This window comes from Salvelinus sp. IW2-2015, linkage group LG15 (assembly GCF_002910315.2).
Source record: "Salvelinus sp. IW2-2015 linkage group LG15, ASM291031v2, whole genome shotgun sequence".
NCBI classification, from domain to species: Eukaryota; Metazoa; Chordata; class Actinopteri; order Salmoniformes; family Salmonidae; genus Salvelinus; species Salvelinus sp. IW2-2015.
In genome coordinates, this window is record NC_036855.1 from 30,569,725 (window position 1) to 30,586,221 (window position 16,497).

At 42.3% G+C, this 16,497-nt stretch overlaps 1 protein-coding gene across 3 annotated transcripts; it reads left to right on the top strand.

The window, feature by feature from the left end:
• Window positions 1-3,004: 3,004 nt before the first annotated feature.
• LOC111974619 (cell division cycle-associated protein 2) lies at window positions 3,005-16,068 on the top strand. Of its 3 annotated transcripts, none has more exons than XM_024002493.2 (14): window positions 3,005-3,194; window positions 3,710-3,944; window positions 4,179-4,309; window positions 4,589-4,754; window positions 5,020-5,219; window positions 5,462-5,680; window positions 5,955-6,072; window positions 10,501-10,814; window positions 11,091-11,142; window positions 11,241-11,312; window positions 11,500-11,606; window positions 11,878-11,955; window positions 12,402-12,564; window positions 14,611-16,068. In XM_024002493.2, the coding sequence occupies exons 2-14, from the start codon at window positions 3,770-3,772 to the stop codon at window positions 15,720-15,722; spliced, it is 2,907 nt and encodes a 968-aa protein (XP_023858261.1). In that variant the 5' UTR covers window positions 3,005-3,194; window positions 3,710-3,769; the 3' UTR covers window positions 15,723-16,068. The 3 variants fall into 3 exon arrangements, with proteins under 3 accessions (XP_023858261.1, XP_023858260.1, XP_023858262.1); XM_024002492.2 differs by lacking the exon at window positions 3,005-3,194 and adding an exon at window positions 3,197-3,364; XM_024002494.2 differs by lacking the exon at window positions 3,005-3,194 and adding an exon at window positions 3,207-3,364 and having other exon boundaries at window positions 3,758-3,944.
• The last annotated feature ends 429 nt before the right edge of the window (window positions 16,069-16,497 follow it).

A 16,497-nucleotide genomic window follows, 5' to 3' on the forward strand; every position in this document is an offset into this window, starting at 1 on the left:
TTGGTATAGATATTTATCTGATTTGTCTACCAATGGACATTATGTCTGATAAGTCATGAAACTGTCTTAAAAGAAAGTTCTCCATCAAACTCACAAAAGGGATGTTAGGCTAAGGGATGTTGGGGAGGCAGGTAGCCTAATGGTTAGAGCGTTGGACTAGTAATCGAAAGGTTGTAAGATCGAATCCCCGAGCCGACAAGGTAAAAATCTGTCGTTCTGCCCCTGAACAAGGCAGTTAACCCACTGTTCCTGGGTTGTCATTGAAAATAAGAATTTGTTCTTAACTGACTTGCCTAGTTAAATAAAATGCTAAAGCTACCAAAATAAATATTTGCCCGTGTGTAACAATTCTGGATATAGATAGTTAGTTATTACAATATACCTGTCAAAAACAATGCCTTCCACAGTCTTCTCAAGGCTTTCGATTCTGCTGTTATTCAATATTATTATTGTTATATTATCATTATTATTCATTTCTTCCTTTTTGGCTTTAAGTTGCAAAGGTTCCTCTGCCTGTTCGTTCACAATCTTTTGTTTGTTTTTTAAAGGATGTTAAGTAACTTATTTCGCTTGTACAAACATGTCGATATTTATTATCATTGTACATATGTCCTTATTTTTTATATGTGTATATATACATGAATAAAAGTAGAGATCGACCCAAATTGTGTGTGTGTGTGTGTGCTGGTGGTTCATGGATATAATCAAACCAAGAGTATGGGTGTAAGCATAAACATCTCTGTTATCCAACATTCAAGGGTACAACATTATACATGCTGCAAATGAAAATCGCAGTGTGCTTCAGCTCATTAGTGCAATAGCAGCCTGAGCATTCAGTGCATTAGAGGCAGAATGTGCAAAGGATGTAGTCGTATACTCTCACTAATTGAAACAAGTAGCTATGGGAAGAGCTTTACCAGCGGTAAAATATAATTAACAGGAAACAAACATCACAAACATGTTATGTAAGAACTCAAGTAAGATACCTCATTAAAGATTCTTTATCTCACAGGGGAATTATAATGATGATATAAGGTCTTCATAAAGAAGGAGAGACAATTTGTAACATCTCAAAGAAGGATGACTGGCCCTGTCCTTTTGGAATCCTTTAAAAAAAAAAGAAGAAGATTATATTAGGCGCCAAGCTTATTATTATAATATTTTACTAAGCCTCTGTCACAGACTTGAACCTCACCTTGAGCGAAGCCTGGGAGCCAAGGCTATATTCTATTAGGCCTGATTCTATTTTATTAGGCCRGACATATGGCCTATTAATCTATTGTATTAGGCCTATTCTTTCTCCTGTTTCAAGGCCTGCATTACCATGTCTAGCGCTCATTCAGTCTCCTCTTCCCTGTTCACGTTGTGCCTGCTGCTTTGCCTGTATGCCTGGTGCTAGCGAGGCCACATGCTCTCAGTGTGCCAGACAGACGGACCCAGCTGTGGGGAGGGGTGGGAGTGTGACGTCACGGTGTACACAGCTGGGTCACAGAGAACTGCTTTAATCCCCTCTTTATAGGTCACCAACCATGGCTATGTCATCTCATCATACTCAAATGCACACATGGACACGCACACGCACACACACACACACACAGGCAACAGAGAGAGAGAGAGAGAAGAAGGTGGACCGTGGGTATACTGTATAGGGAGCGTCAGAGGGACAGAAAGTGGTGTAAAGTACCTAACTAAAAATACTTTAAAGTCCTACTTAAGTAGTTTTTGGGGTATCTGTACTTTACTTTACTATTCATATTTTTGATTCATTTTACTTCACTACGTTCCTTGTGAAAATATTGTACTTTTTACTCCATACATTTTCCTTGACACCCAAAAAGACTTGTTACATTTTGAATGCTTAGCAGGACAGGAAAATAATCAAATTCACACAGCAACCGAACATCCGTGGTCAACCCTACTGCTTCTGATCTGGAGTCACTAAACACGTGATTTGTTTGTAAAGGATATCTGAATGTTGGAGTGTGCCCCTGGCTTTCCGTAAATTTTAAAAACAAGAAAATGGTGCTGTCTGGTTTGCTTAATATAAGGAATTTGAAATAATTTATACTTTTACCTTTGATACTTAAGTATATTTTAGCAATTACATTTAGTTTTGATACTGAAGTAAATTTTAAACCAAATACTTTTAGACTTTTACTCAAGTAGAATTTTACTGGGTGACTTTTACTTTTACTTGAGTCATTTTCTATTAGGTATCTTTACTTTTACTCAAGTATGACAGTTGGGTACTTTTTCCACCACTGGGGACAGATAGTAATTTACATTTACATTTAAGTGAGAGGAAGGACACAGAGGAAGGACACAGTAGGCCTACATTGTTTTGTCTGAAGAGYTTTTCTTCAACCCTGCATCAACATCCTTGGTCTTGCATTCAGACTAATACTACAAAGCTACACCATGGGGACAACCAAAGAACAATTTTAGGTTCTAGATAGCACCTGTTTTTCTAAGAGAGTAGACACACAAACTCTCCCCTCCCTGTTTGGAGGTAAATAAAGATGCTTGTGAGGTGACTGCAACCTGTCTGTCTGACAGATTGGATGTTGGCAATTATCAGGTGAATTGTCAACGAGGGGYAAAAACTGTATTTGTATGAGTAGCAGCAGCAGAGACCGAGTAGGTGCCTACCAGAATATCCCAAAGGCCGTCTGGCGGACTACTACCAGAGGGTCCAATTAATCTTACCAAATGTATAGGCAATGTGAGACAAAGTTTTAACACAAAGCAGAGCTTTGATTTGTTTTMGGGAAGCGGTTTGGAAACTTGGGAATGGATGAGCTGTTCCTACACCAGATCGCAAGGAACAATATTATCTACAAAGATCATTTAAATGGAAAATAATGTTCTACTCGCCTCTTCCTCTTTGCTAGCGTAGGAACTAATTTTGGAGCACTAAAACAGATGTGATTCATTGGATATTCTAGAGACACGTGACATATGCTTTTACATTTATTGGCCAGTTCGTATGAAACTAGATCGTTTTGTAGACATGCGAAATAGTGCCCAAATYTCCATAACTATTGATTTATATCCGTATTTTTACAAGTTTTAACGAAAGTGTTTTTGAATTTGGGTTTGAGTTTGTTTAACATACATATKATGATTTCGTTGGACATTTTAACGTTAACCAACATTTGTTTAGGTCGCGGAAGGATCTTCGTGCCACAGCTACTGTGAGTGGTGCGAAATTTGAAAATTACACTAGTATGGACTAGCTAGCAAGCATGTTAGCTAGCTGGAAAACGTTTTTTTCTTGTAGTCATTTAGCTGGTATGTTTAGCTAAGTCTAGTTGGATTCATAAGGGTGGATATTGTAGCGTTTCTAAAAAACATTCTTATTAAGGTAAGATGCTGTCGATTGAGTGTTAACTCTAGCTAGTGTTAGCTAACGACGTTAACTGGCCAACAAGCTAACGTTAGCCAGTTTGTAACGTAGCAAACAGTTAAATGTGAACTTGTAGCTAACTTCAGAGTTTGTTTATAAAAGTTATAAGTGGCTTTGTAAGATGTTTTTAATGTGTTTGTTTGATGCATAGTGTCAATAACGTGCAAGCCACAAATGCCTGTCGCATAATAAACCACATGTTTTAGTGTGTGATCATCGGTCGTTGCTTGTTTTGTCAGSCTTGCCTTCCTTGAATGCGTTATTGATCGACTGTTAACAGCAGTTGGGTGATCTCTAATTCAGGTGAAAGACCCCACTGAAGTCGCTTGGAATCCTTTCTGTTGTCGCTAGGTAAGTTAGATCATGGCCAGTTCAGAGCTGAAAATGGACAACMTTGAGGGAACTGAAACCTTGAATGAACTGGAGGCCTCTTGTCCTCCTCTGAGCAACATCARAACACCTTTGGAATTATCCCAGCTCACATCCTCCCAACTGGATATATCCCGTCAGAGCTTCACGCCATCTTCTAACATCAAAGGTAATTCAGACATTGAAGAAGTTAGCTGCTTATCATTCCACTGGGTCCACTGCTCTCTCTGACGTTACGCTGTATCTAATCAACTCATTATTGTAAACGGAAACACACATTTCCATGGCAATGTGACGTTATGTTACAGGTCTACACAGTGCTTTGTCAAGAGATGCAATGAAATCTTAGTTTTTCTGAACTAAGAATGTCCCAATAAATGGTGCATCTATTGTCTTTCTGCAGAAAAATCTCGCCTGGCTCAGCTGAAGGTTAAGCGGCGGTCCAATGTTGGTGTACGGGGTTCACCAGAGACCAACTCCCTTATCCGCTACATAGCCCAACAGAGGATGAAAACTCCCCCCACAACCACACAGGTGAGATGTTTGCTCATGCATMATCATACTCAAAGATTGTGCAATAAAAATACTGTAGGTAGTGCACTGCAGATACAAGTTGCTCTGGGACTGCTTGTGTTAATCTGAGTTGGAGCTAGCAATGCTCCTAGCCAGAGTCAATTCAATTTCTGAAATAGGCCTATAAGCTGTCTCTCTTGCTACAATGTCTCTGTAATTTGTCAAACAGCTTGGTTTGAAACCAAGAATTAGAAACAATGAATTGGAAACGGTGTGTTTACCATGTCTTTCTCTTCATAGCCTACCCAAGCCAGATCCTTCTCTCCCAGATTCCCCTCTACTCTAAAGCAGAAGATGGCTGTTTTCCAGAYCATAATGGCTGTGGAGGAGAATGAGAATGAAACGGTGCCACAACAGGGCAATCACACCGGGGGATGCATCAAGACAAGAGATTTTCTGTCTGGTGGTTAGTCTGATTCAGTGACAAAGGCTAAATCATTTATTAATCAGTTATTATTACATGAACTGAAATTGGTGCTTTGTCTGAGTATGCTATTTCAGTGTCAACTAGTTAGAATTTGAAAGAAATGTTGAAGTTTTGATATATTTTGTATACTACTTTGAGGGAATGGAGAAACATCCAGATACTACAGATTGCCCTTTTTAGTGTCTTCTATAAGGGTTTTCTATTCTGGGCTGTGGTTGTTTATGGGTGTTGTCTTAACTCTCAGATGGGTGGAGCTGTGATGATGGCAGTGGTGGGAAGGAGAACAAGACCCCAGTGAGCCAGTCTCCCTTTCTAACTCCACCACCCAGTAAGAGGCGCTGCACAGTAGTCCCCCAGGGGAACTGTGTGGAGGAAATTGGCGAGGCCAACACTCCTGTCCTCAAATGCACCGGCACCATACTGAAGCAGCAACAAAACAATGAGGTAACCTCACCACACACTCACCAAGCACTTCTGTCTGTTGAATGACAAATATAACTTGGCCAACCATTCAGCATCTGTTGGTGTGTTGATGTTTTTTGCGACTTTGGCTTGTACACGTTGATCAACTGGTAAGAAATATTGAAAAGTGCTTATTTAAACTAAAATGTATTTTACTATTAACTATTCTACTGTGGCCACAATGTTCTGATGTCCACTAAACCCACCATGACCCCCTACCCCAGGTTGCTGTTGTCCAGAACAAGGACCATCATCCAGCTCTCACTGTAACACCTGGCGCACAGCCCCAGAATGACACTGAGCTCTCTGGTGAGCTAGAACGTGCTAGTGTGTCCCTGCCACCAGCCCTGCATACTAATGCTGTGTCCCAGGTCACACGGGGTGAGCCCCAGTCCTCTCCTCTAAAGCAGATTTGTACTCCCACCAAGGAGGAGCAGGACCAGGTAAGATGCCACCAGGCTTTATCTACACACACCAAACATGTGTCCCAACTGGCACCTTATTCCCTATATAGTGCACTACTTTTGACCAGGGCTCGGTCCCTGGTCAAAAGTAGTGAACTATATAGAGTGTTGTTTGGGACACAACCCAACACCCCAGCCTCCTCTCTTCTGTCTGTGAAGTKCTCACAGCTCTGCAGAGCACACGACTGCTATTCTCACCCCATGTTCCTGCCTGGCTCTCAAAAATTCAGTTTGGTTCCCTCTCACTCAACAGGAGTGCTCCTTTGAAGTCCACAGCCCCAGCCAACCTCTGGTTGTGCATTCAGGACCAGACAGGACAACTCTGTCCCCGCTGTTTGCCATTCCATCTCTTCTGGAGATGAACCRCACAGGTAAATACACTATATGCTGCTCACCTCTCTGTGCTTTGAAGCCCAGTGCAAGCTTAGCATAGTACAGATAGGCCTGGCATGGCAATTATATAATCGTATAACCTAGTGATGGGGGTGCTCGATCCGGTTGCATTTCGGTATATTATTTTTGACGATATATCGTTTTGGCTACTGCTGTGTGTGTATATATAATTTGCGCTCGTTGGCTGTACCTGCACCAAAACTCCAGTATTTTTCCTTCATAGCTTGTTCTCCATCTTTTTAAATCGAGAGCTAATTAGTTTTTCAGCACTTTTATTTCCATGACTGATCTAAACTAGTTTTCTCGCGTTCTCTTGTCCCTTTGCAGCAGACATATGGTAAGCAATATGTTTGGAATATGGCATCGCAATAAAATCCCAGTATCAAATCACAATACTTTGGAATTGTGATATTCTCAATTCATATCTTAACGGCACCCACGTATCATGGTGATAATATAAGTAACCGACGATTTATGGATGAATACAGTCGTGAAAATAAAAMAACCGTTATACAGTACCAGTCAAATGTTTGGACATTCATTCATTCAAGGGTTTTTATTTATCTTTACTATTTTCTACATTGTAGAATAATAGTGAAGACAAACTATGAAATAACACATGGAATCATGTATTAACCCKAAAAAAATTCAGCAAATCAAAATATATTTTATATTTGAGTTTCTTCAAAGTAGCCACCCTTTGCCTTGATGACAGCTTTGCARACTTGGCATTCTCTCAACCAGCTTCATGAGGTAATCACCTGGCGTGCATTTAAATTAACAGGTGTGTCTTAGTTAATTTGTGGAACTTCTTTGCTTATTAATGCGTTTGGGCCAATCAGTTGTGTTGTGACAAGGTAGGGGTGATAGCCCTATTTGGTAAAAGACAAAGTCCATATTATGCAAGAACAACTCAAATAAACATTTCCTTATGTGTTATTTCATAGTTTTGATGTCTTCACTATTCTACAATGTAGAAAATAGTACAAATAAACTCTTGAATAAGTAGGTGAGTCCAAACTGTTGACTGGTATTTATTTTTTATTTAACCTTTTTATTTAACCTTTTTATTTAACTAGGCAAGTCGGCTAAGAACAAATTCTTATTTACAAATGACGGCCAAACCCGGACGACGCTGGGCCAATTGTGCGCCGCCCTATGGGACTCCCAATCACGGCCGGTTGTGATACAGACTGGTACTGTGTGTGTATATACATACATGCATACATACATAAACGCAACATGTAAAGTGTTGGTTTCATGAGCTGAAATAAAAGATCCCAGAAATATTGTGCACAAATTTGTTTACATTCATCTTAATGAGCATTTCTCTTTCGCCAAGATAATTCATCCACCTGACAGGTGTGGTATATCAAGAAGCTGATTAAACAGCATGATCATTACACAGGCACCTTGTACTGGGGACAAAAAAAGGCCACTCAAATGTGCAGTTTTGTCACACAACACAATGCCACAGATGTTCCAGGTTTTCAAGGAGACGACTGCAGGAATGTCCATCAGAGCTGTTGCCCAAGAATTTAATGTTAATTTTTCCACCATAAGCTGCCTCAACTGTCGTTTTTAGAGAATTTTGCGGTATGTTCAACCAGCCTCACAACCACGTGTAACCATGCCAGCCCAGGACCTCCACATCCGGCTTCTTCACCTGCGGGATCGTCTGAGACCAGTCACCCGGACAGCTGATGAAACTGGGTTTGCACAACCAAATAAACCGTCTCAGGGAAGCTCATCTACGTGCTCGTCATCCTGACTGCAGTTTGGCGTCGTACCCGACATCATCAATGGGCAAATGCTCTCCTTCGTTGGCCACTAGCACGATGYCGATGTGTCCTCTTCAGGGATGAATCCCGGTTTCAATTTTACCAGGCAGATGGCAGACTGTGTCGTGTGGGCGAGTGGTTTGGTGACGTCAACATTCTGAACCGTGCCCTACGGTGGGGTTATGATATGGGGATACATAAGCTTCGAACAATGAACACAATTGCATTTTATCAATGACAATTTGAATGCACAGAGGTACCGTGATGAGATCCGCAGCTTCCACTACATGTCACCCATTGAGCATGTTTGGGATGCTCTGGATCGTCGTGTACGACAACGTGTTCCTGTTCCCGCCAATATCCAGCAACTTCGCACAGCCATTGACAAGTGGGACAACATTCCACAGGCCACAATCAACAGCCTCATTAACTCAATGTGAAGGAGATGTCACTGCATGAGGCAAATGGTGATCTCACCAGATGCTGACTGGTTTTCTGATCCACYCCCCTACTTTTTTTATGCATATCTGTGACCAATTGATGCATATCAGTATTCCCAGTCATATGAAATCCATAGATTAGGGCCTAATGAATTTATTGCAATTGACTGATTTCCTTTTATATGAACTGAAATTATTTTGAAATTGTTGCATTTATTTTTGTTTAGACTATAGACCGTGCCTTCAAAGTATTCACACCCCTTGACTMTCATTGGTCTACACACAATACCCCATAATGTCAAAGTGGCATTATGTTTTCCAAAATTTGTACAAATTAATTACAAATGAGAAGCTGAAATGTCTTGAGTAAATAAGTACTCAACCCCTTTTTGTTATGGCAAGCCTAAATAAATTCAGGAACAACTCCCATAATAAGTTGCATGGACTGTCTGCAATAATAGTGTTTTGAATGATTGACCAACACATATCTGTACGGTCTCTCAGTTGAGCAGTGAAATTCAACCACACAGATCAGGGAGGTTTTCCAATGCCTTGCAAAGAATGGCGCCTATTGGTAGATGGGTAAAAATAAATAAAGCAGCAGACATTGAATGTGCCTTTGAGCATGGTGAAGTTATTACGCTTTGGATGCTGTATCAATACTCCCAGTCACTACAAAGATACAGGCGTCCTTCCTAACTCGGTTGCCAGAGAGGAAGGAAACCGCTCAGGGATTTCACCATGAGGCCTATGGTGACTTTAAAACAGTCGCACAATTTAATGGCTGTGATAGGAGACAACTGAGGATGGCTCAACAACATTGTAGTTACGCCACAATACTAACATAACTGACAGAGTGAAAAGGAAGCCTGTAAAGAATACAAATATTCCAAAACACGCATGCTGTTTGCAACAAGGCACTAAAGTAAAACTGCCKAAAAAAAKTGMCAAAAMAATTACCTTTTTGTCATGATTACAAAGTGTTATGTTCAGGGCAAATCCAATACAACAGATTACTGAGTACACTGCAGTTTCTTACCAAGAAGACAGTGAATGTTCCTGAGTGGCAAAGTACATTTTTACTGTAATATGCTTGGAAATCTWTGTCAAGACTTGAAAATGGTTTTTGAGAAATTATCAACTAATTTGCCTGAATATATATTGTATAGTCCACGTGTGCAAAACTCTTAAACTTACCCAGAACGCTGTAATCATTGCCAAATGTGATTCTAACATGTATTGACTCAGCGGTGTGTATATGTATGTAAATGAGASATTTCTGTATTTKATTTTCAATGAATAAATCACTTTGTCATTATGGGGTATTTGTGTGTAGATGGGTGAGAATGATACATTTGAATCCATCTTGAAATCTGTCCAACAGCGTGTAATAAGTCTAGGGGTATAAATACTTTCTGAAGACACTGTCAAATGTTTTGGGGCAGTGGCTCTAAGTGACTGCTTATGCCTGGAGCTGGCCCTGCTTGAGCGTGTTTCCACCCCGGGCAAACAGGACTATCTTTAATTTTCATTGTAAAACCATATGCCCTGGACTAGAGTATGGGTGGTGGTTCAAAACCAAAGTGGTAGGCTTTTAGCAAACACAAATAAGAAGCATTCCACATTTCTTCCCATAAAGGAAGCATGATCCTATTTGGCTCAGTTGGTAGAACATGGAGCTTGTAATGCCAGGATAGTGGCTTCAATTCCCGGGACCACCCATACGTAAAATGTATGCACTCATGACTAAGTTTCTTTGGATAAAAGCGTCTGCTAAATGGCATATAAGACTTGGAGCTACACAAGCAGAGCAGAYAGTAGTTAGCTTTTAGCAAACACCAAGACTCAAAACTAGCAACGTCTAGGGGGATGAGTACTTTCTCCACAGATAGACACCTAAGTTGGAGCCGAATCCACTAGTCTTTGTGCTTGGAAATTGTTTCACAAATTCTCCTTCAGTCGAGCTGAATTGAGGAAGTGAATCCGAGCCCGGGTGTTAAAGCCAGGAAGGCGGCGCTTCCGAGGGTGGGCTCTGCATTTCATTGGCGTATTTTTAGTTCAGGTGAATGTCATACCGAACGACCGACTGAAATGGAACCACATTTTTCTGTATCAGAAGCAGTTGTTTGAATAGAGCTGTTTTGAGTAGGGTCAAGTGATGATAAATATGTATTTTTCCTTTTAGATGAAGCTGATTCCTCTGGTGGTAACGTTACCTCAACTGTGAAGAAGCAGGTGCGTTTCGGGATCCTGCTGCCCCCCGAGCTCTTTGACAAGAAGCTGCCCCCCAGCACCCCTCTACGGAAGGGGGGCACCCCGGGCAGGGTCCCAACATCTGCCGGGGTGTCCCAGCTGAGGTCACTGCTGAAGACTCCCCAGAGGACCCCTTTAAACCTGGCCCAGCCAGACTTCAGCAGCCCCTCTCTGACTGGAGCATCCCCACCCCTCACTAGTGGGCCTTGCTGTGGGGAACAGAAGAGCGCTGACACTCAGGGAAAGGTACAAGTCACTCACTAACACATTGATTGATTGACCTGTCGCAAAAATTATGAAGTAAGGGTTGTATTCATTAGGCACCAAACAGAAGAAAATGTACTGAAACAGGAAGGGACTACCTGATCGTCCAATAAGGAACTCTTGTTTTACGTTGCCAAAACATTTAGCTACAGTGTTCCCTAATGGGAACGGACAATTATTGAATTGTTGTTCTTGGTAATCCAGCATGTGGGTTAGTTGTTTTTCACCATGGAAATAATGCAGTAATTCTGTCCTCAGATCACTTTCCCTTCAATGGAAGATGATGTTGACAGTTCCTTGAACAATGCAGGTTGGTTGTTGAACAGTGATCATGGCTGAGAGGATGTTATATTTCTAGTCAAGCACTGTGTAAAACGTAACATTGTTACTTGCTGTACATATTTACAGAGCTGGAAACTCAACCTCTGGATTTGAACTCCGCTTTCCAAAAGGAGGACTCCGTTTGTGAGGCACTGCCAGGTGAGAGAGAGTCACTTCAGTTGACTCCCACTTCAGACGGCTTATATTCCATCCGCCCCCACCCTCTCTCCACACCCTCTCTCTCTCCTTAAGTAACAGCACCTCTCCTCCTCAGCCTCAAGTCATTGATTTACAGTGGTGCCAGTGAGTGTCAAATGAGAGTCTAAAACTGAGGTGTTTGCTGTAGATGCTGCCCCGGTGCCTGACGCTGCCCCGGTGCCTGACGCTGCCCTGGACCGTGAACCAGAACCAGACGCCCCTGCCACAGCCCGCTCTCGCAGCAGAAATAGAAAGGTCATTTAACACACCACTCATTCACAGAACAGGATATCCTCATTCCCTCCACTTACACACCAATGAGAAGATTATCTCTGGATTAATGTTACCATAGTTTTAATATTATCTTCATCTGATGATTTAGGGTTAATCTCAATGGAAGATCTTGTGGGTATAATGAAATAGATCCTATCCTAATGCCACCTGTCTCTCACTACCTATTTCTCCCTCTCTACCTCTATTTCTCTCTCTCTCTCTCTATATCACTCAATTTTCTCTGCTCTTTCAGCAACCAGAGGAGGAAAGTAAGCCTGTGAAGAAGAGGTCGACGCGTACGGCTGCCAAGTCTGCCTGTGGGAGGATGAAGGTCCGTCTGGGCTCTGCTCATCACTTTACTTTCTCTAGCGACTTATGATATTACGCGCTGAGGCTGTGGATAGTACAGTGAGCTAAGCCTCGGGGAGGTATTACATACACCGAGCTACTTTCCTCGTTCTAACTTCCTTTTCTTTAGCCACAGTCAATCTGCCTTCCTCGCGCTCAAGGGATTTAGGTGATTCAAATTTTGAGCAAGAACCAAACTATATTTAGAAGGTGGTGTTTTGAGTACTTGTGGGATTTACTTTAGTTCTGAACATGAAAGGAATGAGCGTTTTCAAGGGACCAAAGAAGGAAGTCTACTGTGATTGATGTAATAACTGTATCCCTCAGAGGTGACAGTAAAACAACATCAAAACATAAATGAGAAGAGGTGCACGGTTGTAAGGCTGGGGCAAACCAGCTTGGGTGTTCAGTTTGTTTGTGTTTCTCCAGAACCTAGCAAAGCGTGGCTTTGGGAAGAAGGCGGTAAATCACTCTCTGTACGGGAAGAGAGCCTACGCATCCAAAAACCCCAACCTCAGCCCAATCACGGAGAACCTGTCCTCCCTCAGCTGCTCCCCCACCCCTCAACACCCCCACACCTGCAGACACACAGGTAAGCACGCCGCTGTTAGGCTCTGTTTTGATTACCCAGGAAGAAACATTCCTTCCTTGAACWAATCATTGATCAAATATGATTGGATTGGTGAGAGCAAGGTTTCCACTCTGCTGATTTCACTGTATACCTACTAGAGGTCGACCGATTGTGATTTTTTTATTTATATATGTATCTATATTTTTTGTAATAATGACAATTACAACAATACTGAATGAAGACTTTTATTTGATTTATAAAAATCAATTTAGTCTCAAATAATGAAACATGTTCAATTTGGTTTAAATAATGCAAAAACAAAGTGTTGGAGAAGAAAGTAAAAGTGCAATATGTGCCATGATAAAAACCTTGCTCAGAACATGAGAACATATGAAAGCTGCTGGTTCATTTTAACATGAGTCTTCAATATTCCCAGTTAAGAAGTTTTAGGTTGTAGTTATTATAGGACCATTTCTCTCTAAACCATTTGTATTTCATATACCTTTGACTATTGGATGTTCTTATAGACACTATAGGTATTGCCAGCCTAAGTTGTTGATAGGCTTGAAGTCATAAACAGCGCAGGGCTTGAAGCACAGTGAAGAGCTGCTGGATAACGCAGGAAAGAGCTGTTTGAATGAATGCTTACGAGCCTGCTGCTGCCTACCACCGCTCAGTCAGACTGCTCTATCAAATCATAGACTTAATTATAATATAGTAAACACACAGAAATACGAGCCTTAGTTTCCGGATTTGATTTGATATTAATGAACTATCATTTCAAAATCCAAACATTTATTKTTTCAGTGAAATACGGAACCGTTCCGTATTTTATTAAACGGGTGGCATCCATTAGTCTAAATATTGCTGTTACATTGCACAACCTTCCATGTTATGTCATAATTATGTAAAATTCTGGCAAATTGATTACGGTCTTAGTTAGGAAGAAATGGTCTTCACACAGTTCGCAACGAGCCAGGCGACCCAAACTGCTGCATATACCCTGACTCTGCTTGCAGTGAACGCAAGAGAAGTGACACACAATAATATTGCCTGCTAACATTAATTTCTTTTAACTAAATATGCAGGTTTTAAAAAATGTATACTCGTGTGTTGATTTTAAGAAAGGCATTGATATGGTTAGGTTYGATACGTTGGTGCAACGACGGTGCTTTTTTCGCGAAGGCTCTTGTTAAATCATCASCTGTTTGGCGAAGTGGGCTGTGATTCGATGATAAATTACCAGGCACCGCATTGATTATTTGCCACGCAGGACAAGCTAGTTGAACTAGTAATATCATCAACCATGTGTAGTTAACTAGATTGATTGTTTTTATAAGATGAGTTTAATGCTAGCTAGCAACTTGGCTCCTTTCTGCACTCGCCTAACAGGTGGTCAGCCTGCCACGCAGTCTCCTCGTGGAGTGCAATATAATCGGCGTCCAAAAATGCCGATTACCGATTGTTATGAGGACTTGAAACCGGCCCTAATTTAATCGCCCATGCCAATTAATCAGTCGACCTCTAATACCTATACCCACACTCACTCARGAAGACACTGACGATACACCGCTCAAGGCACTCTCCACTCTCACTGACTGACAGTTGAAATACAGTACTAAGTACAGTCAGTAATAGAATGCTGCTACTGTGTATTGTGTAAACGTTCTCACGTAGGCCATTCAATCTGACTCGGAGCATGTCCAAGTACAGCCATTCAACTGTCTGTTGTAGTAGTACCTGTAGTCTAGACAGTGTTATAAACTGGGTGGTTCAAGCCCTAAATGCTGATTGACTGAAAGCTGTGGTATACCGTATACCATGGTTATGACAAAACATTTATTTATTTTTACTGCTCTAATTATGTTGGTAACCAGTTAATAATAGCAATAAGGCACCTCGGGGGTTTGTGATATATGGCCAATATACCACGACTAAGGGCTGTATCCAGGCACTCCACTTTGCGTCGTGCCGAAGAACAGCTCTTTGCCGTGGTATATTGGCCATATACCACACCCTCGGGCCTTATTGCTTAAGTAATCCATGCTGTGTGTCCTCCCTCCACAGCCAAAGGAGACTCCGGCCTATTGGAAGATGTCATTAACAGCGACCCAATCACTGGAGTGGTCATGGCTGCAGCCCTGTGGCAAAGCCGCCTGTGCCCCGCGGCCGGTGGTGTCTCACCAGAAGACACCATCCCAGCTGCAGAGCTRTCTGTTGGGCCTTCAGAAGCCCCTGTAGGCTTTACCACAGGCCACTCTGGGACTGGGAGAGCAGCACGGGCCGGGAGACGACGGTCAGGTCCAACAAATACCTTCAGAACCAAAGAGCAGAAAGAACCYAGTGTTATTAGAGGAGGTAGAGGAAAAGGCAGGAAGGTGAGTGTTCCTGTTGATGACTGTCTCAGTGAAGAGCAGGTAGAGAACACTGATGCTGAGCAAGACCCAACAGAAACAAGCCAGGCAGAGGTTTCAGAGTCCAGCCCAGCCAAGCACACTGTACCTGGTGACCGAGAGGGTGAACCTAATGCTCAGTGTGCCTCAGACCCTGTAGATACAGATCAATGCGCTTGCACACTACCAGATGCAGGTAGGAGTGGGGAAAGTACAGTTAGGGCAGACACTACACCCTGCCCTCCTACATATGAGGTTAGTGCCACAGTGGCTTCATTAGAGCAGGAGGCAGTGAGCCATGTAGAACAGAGACCAGACAAAGGCAAGCAGAGAGYAGAAGCTCYGGGCCCAGGCCGCTCCAGGGGTAGAAGGAGCTTTATATACGCCAGATCAGTCGTAGAGGAGAGGGAGGAGGCGCAGGCACCCCAGTCAAGCGGTCCAGAGGCAGTGGAGGAGAGCGGCCAGGATGTGGAGAATGACAGCCACAGGTCAGAGATGGAGCAGGGTAGCATTACAGAACAGGCCTCCTTCCGAGACTCCCTCCTTCCCCCCTGGGCAAAGGAAGAGTTCAGCATCGATGATGTGCTGCGGGCTCTTCCCAGCAGGGGGCATCGGTCTGTCCGCCGCAGCCTGAGGAACCAGAGCCAGAGCAGCACCCTTAAGGCCAGCGGCTCAGGCCTGGCCTGGCTGCCTCAAACCTCCCCAGAATCCATCAGGGCTATCCGCAGGAAGACCAGGGGCCGCCACAGCTCAATCCAGGCTCTACTGCTCCCTCCCCTGGAGTAAGTGGACCACATGGACCGTTGAGCTGCTCACGCTGTCGGCTACTGGACACTGGCTGTGTCTGAAATGGTGCCCTATTCACTATGTAGTACATATTATATTGAATAGGGTAGCATTTGATACACACCTGCCTTTTTGATACTTTTAGAGAAGCTAAATGGGATGTGGTTCTCTGAGTTAATTGTTTGTTGGTAGTTTTATAAATCTTTTTGTTTTTAGTCGGTAACAAGTTGTGTAAATAGAATAAGGTCTTCCTTTAATGTGATTGAGCTGTCTGGCAGTTATTTAGTCATTTTTTTATGTTTACCTCCTGTATCCATTAAATAAAATGGTTATCTTCCAAACCATTCATCGTCTTAACATTGTACAGGCCTCTTGAAATACACATTGATAAAAACATGCCTAAAGTTTAAAATATACACTATTTCATAGGAAGTTGGTGGCAACTTAATTGGGGAGGACGGGCTCGTGGTAATGGCTGGAGGTAAATGGTGGAATGGTATCAAACATGGTTTTCATGAGTTTGATGCCATTCCATTTGCTCCGTTACAGACATTTATGAGCTTTCCTCGCCTCAGCAGCCTCCTGTGATGACTATATGTTCTATTAAAAACAATGATGGTTATTTCGTACAATAGATCAGACTACTGATCTGTAGCTGGTTTCATGAACCAAGCTTGTCAATATACACTGCTCAAAAAAATAAAGGGAACACTTAAACAACACAATGTAACTCCAAGTCAATCACACTTCTGTGAAATCAAACTGTCCACTTAGG